Source organism: Crocuta crocuta, unplaced genomic scaffold, assembly GCF_008692635.1.
Source record: "Crocuta crocuta isolate KB4526 unplaced genomic scaffold, BGI_CrCroc_1.0 scaffold886, whole genome shotgun sequence".
NCBI classification, from domain to species: domain Eukaryota; kingdom Metazoa; phylum Chordata; class Mammalia; order Carnivora; family Hyaenidae; genus Crocuta; species Crocuta crocuta.
In genome coordinates, this window is record NW_027530624.1 from 117,774 (window position 1) to 120,386 (window position 2,613).

General features: G+C 55.0%; 1 protein-coding gene across 1 annotated transcript in view; it reads left to right on the plus strand.

Annotated features, from left to right (window-relative positions):
- Nucleotides 1-2,389, plus strand: part of LIPE (lipase E, hormone sensitive type) — a 17,948-nt gene extending 15,559 nt beyond the window's left edge. The window contains exons 11-12 of the mRNA XM_077768128.1: nucleotides 37-116; nucleotides 2,311-2,389. Coding sequence (XP_077624254.1) covers nucleotides 37-116; nucleotides 2,311-2,389 — 159 coding nt within the window. The remainder of the gene's footprint in view (nucleotides 1-36; nucleotides 117-2,310) is intronic.
- The last annotated feature ends 224 nt before the right edge of the window (nucleotides 2,390-2,613 follow it).

A 2,613-nucleotide genomic window follows, 5' to 3' on the forward strand; every position in this document is an offset into this window, starting at 1 on the left:
GGCGGGGGACGTACACAAACCGGGCTCCGGAAACAGCTGGAGCTGCACTCCTTCATTGCCTTCTACTGCTGCTGTGACCGCCGCAGGGCGGGGGCTTGGCCCTACCTCGCCAGTCGGTTTGGTTTTGTTCCTTTGTAAATAAAGTGTATTTAATTAGTTTGGCCTCTTGCAAGTAGAGTCGGCTGTCGCCCGCCAGGGGGCAGCATCAGACGCCGCTGCTGGGAACGGAGAAACTTGGCAGTAGAAAGCTGGCTACCCAACTTCTGGGTCCTGAAGAAGGGCCCGGATTCTTGGGTGCAGAGGGACTGGACTCTACAAGCACAGACCCGCCTCCCCTTCAGACTTAATCCGGGTGGTGTGCCAGAGGGTTCTCAGCGACTCCCCTTTACAAACCCAGCACCCACCAGGAAAAGAAAACCCAAACTCCCTAGAGAACTGCAGCAACTAGAATAGGAAACCAGAAACAAACTATTCATCCCAAATACTGGAAGCCCAAGCCCTGCCCAGCTATGATAGTCACTTAGTCCCTCAACTGAGACCCTGAGGCCTTGCCCCTTTGTGGGGCCTTAGGTTTGGGGCAGAGATGATTTCTATCCAGGGCCTGCCCTCAAGGGATTCATAGAAGGTAAGCAGAGAGACGCAGCCATAGGCTGCCACAGTCCACACAGGCTCCATCTGTGGTAGACAAGGAGGGCTTCAGAGAGGAGGTGATCTGAGCTTGACGTTAAAGGATGAGCACAAGTTTGCTATGCAGAAGAACCTGCAAAGTTGCGAGAGCCAAGGGGCAGTTAGCAAAGCCTCTGCCTGGCCAGAAGGTCAGGTGCAAAGTGGGGAGTGGCCTGAGGGGCCTGGAGTTGTCAGCAAGAGCAGATCTTAAAGTGCTTGGAGGGCAATCTGGACTGTAAGTAGAGGGCAGTAGAAGCCACAGGAGGGCTTGGGAGGGGGGGACGGTGGACAGGATCAGCTAAGGCACTGAAAGAGAGCGAGTCTGCTCTGGGACATTAGGGGATGGACTGAAAAGGACAAGACTGGAACTGTGGAGGCAGGCTGAGGACAAGGAAGACAAGGCCTGAGCTGGGGCAGAGGCCATGAGGGTAGGGAGTAGGAGGAAGAGCCGTAACAGGCTGAATAGGACTTATTGAGGGTAGAACAGATGTNGAGACAATCCAGGGGGGCATCCAGGAGGTGGCAGGAGAGTAAGATGAGTGCTCACTCTGGCTGGAGCTGAGGGACAGGAACCTTTCCGGGTAGGGTGTACAGGTGGGATGAGCAGAGGGCTAGGACAGAGAGAGCCCTGAGGACCATGGTCCCCAGTAAAGGAGTAGGCAGTAAAAGGTGAGTCCTGAAGGGTTCCAAGGAGCAGCCAGAGAGGAAAGAGGCTAACCAGGAAACAGGATGTATAGCGAAGGGGATTTCGGGTGGGAGGGAGTGGTCCGAGTCCGATGAGGAAGGAAATGTTATCATCATGCCTCAGCAGGGAGAAGGGTCCTTGGTGACCTTGTCCAGAGCAAGGTCAGGGGATACGGGCAGCCAGACATGGGAGGGCTGAGGGAGTGGCAGGTAAGAGATGCGGCCAGTGGGTACCGTAAGTTTCCAGCTGTAAAAGGAATGAGAAATAATTCAAGGGAGCTTGATGCAGTTGTGTGTGTGTATATGTGTGTGTGTGTGTGTGTGTGTGTAGAGATGATAGAACATGTATTTAATGCTACCAGGGAGGGAAGGAAGGAAGGAAGGAAGGAAGGAAGGAAGGAAGGAAGGAAGGGAAGGAGAGACTGAAAATCAGAAGCACAAAAAAAGTTTCCTAAGGGGATGGGGACAGGCGGACTCTCTCCTCAGAGGCCCTCATTCACCCAATAAGTGACTTGTGAGCCAGCGTTAGGATGGGGGAGGGAGCCATAGCCCAGAACTCTCCCTGAAGGTCCTGTTCCCCCTATTGAATGCACAGGACCCCTTATTCATCTCTCCCAAAACGGTCTTCCACCCACCAACCTGCTCCTGTTTCCCGTCCCCATGTCAGGAATGGCTCCATCATCCCCCTGTACCCCAGGCCGGAAACTCTCGGTCTTGTCCTGGACACCCCCTCGTCCCATAGTCCATCAAGCCCCATATTCTGTTGTTTCTGCCCCCTGAGTCTTGGCCTCATGCCCTCGGCCTCTGGCCTAATCCAGGCTTCATTCTCTCCTGTCCAGGCTCCTTCCCAAGCCACCCTGTTGGGCTCCCCACTTCCAATCGCATTCCTCCATTGCTGGCTCCAGCTCTGACCTGGTCTTCCCATGCTGTAAACCATTCCCCTCTACCACCCCACCCCAGGGTGAAGTCCAAGCTGCTGAGGCTAGCTGCCTTCATCCGCTTCCAGTCTTACAGTTACCCCTCCACAACCTGGACCTGACAGGCCTTCTTCTTGGACACCTACACACAGCAATACGCCTGCATGCCTCCCTTTCTTTGCTGGTACCGAAACACCCTCCCACGTGCTCTTCACCTTTGCTTGGCACTTCCTGTTCCTCCAAGATCCAGTGCCAACGTCCCCCCTCCTCTGGAAACCTCTTCCGGATCCCGCAAAGCCAAAAAAGACGCCTGGACTCCCCCACCTCTGGCACACCCTGCCCATCA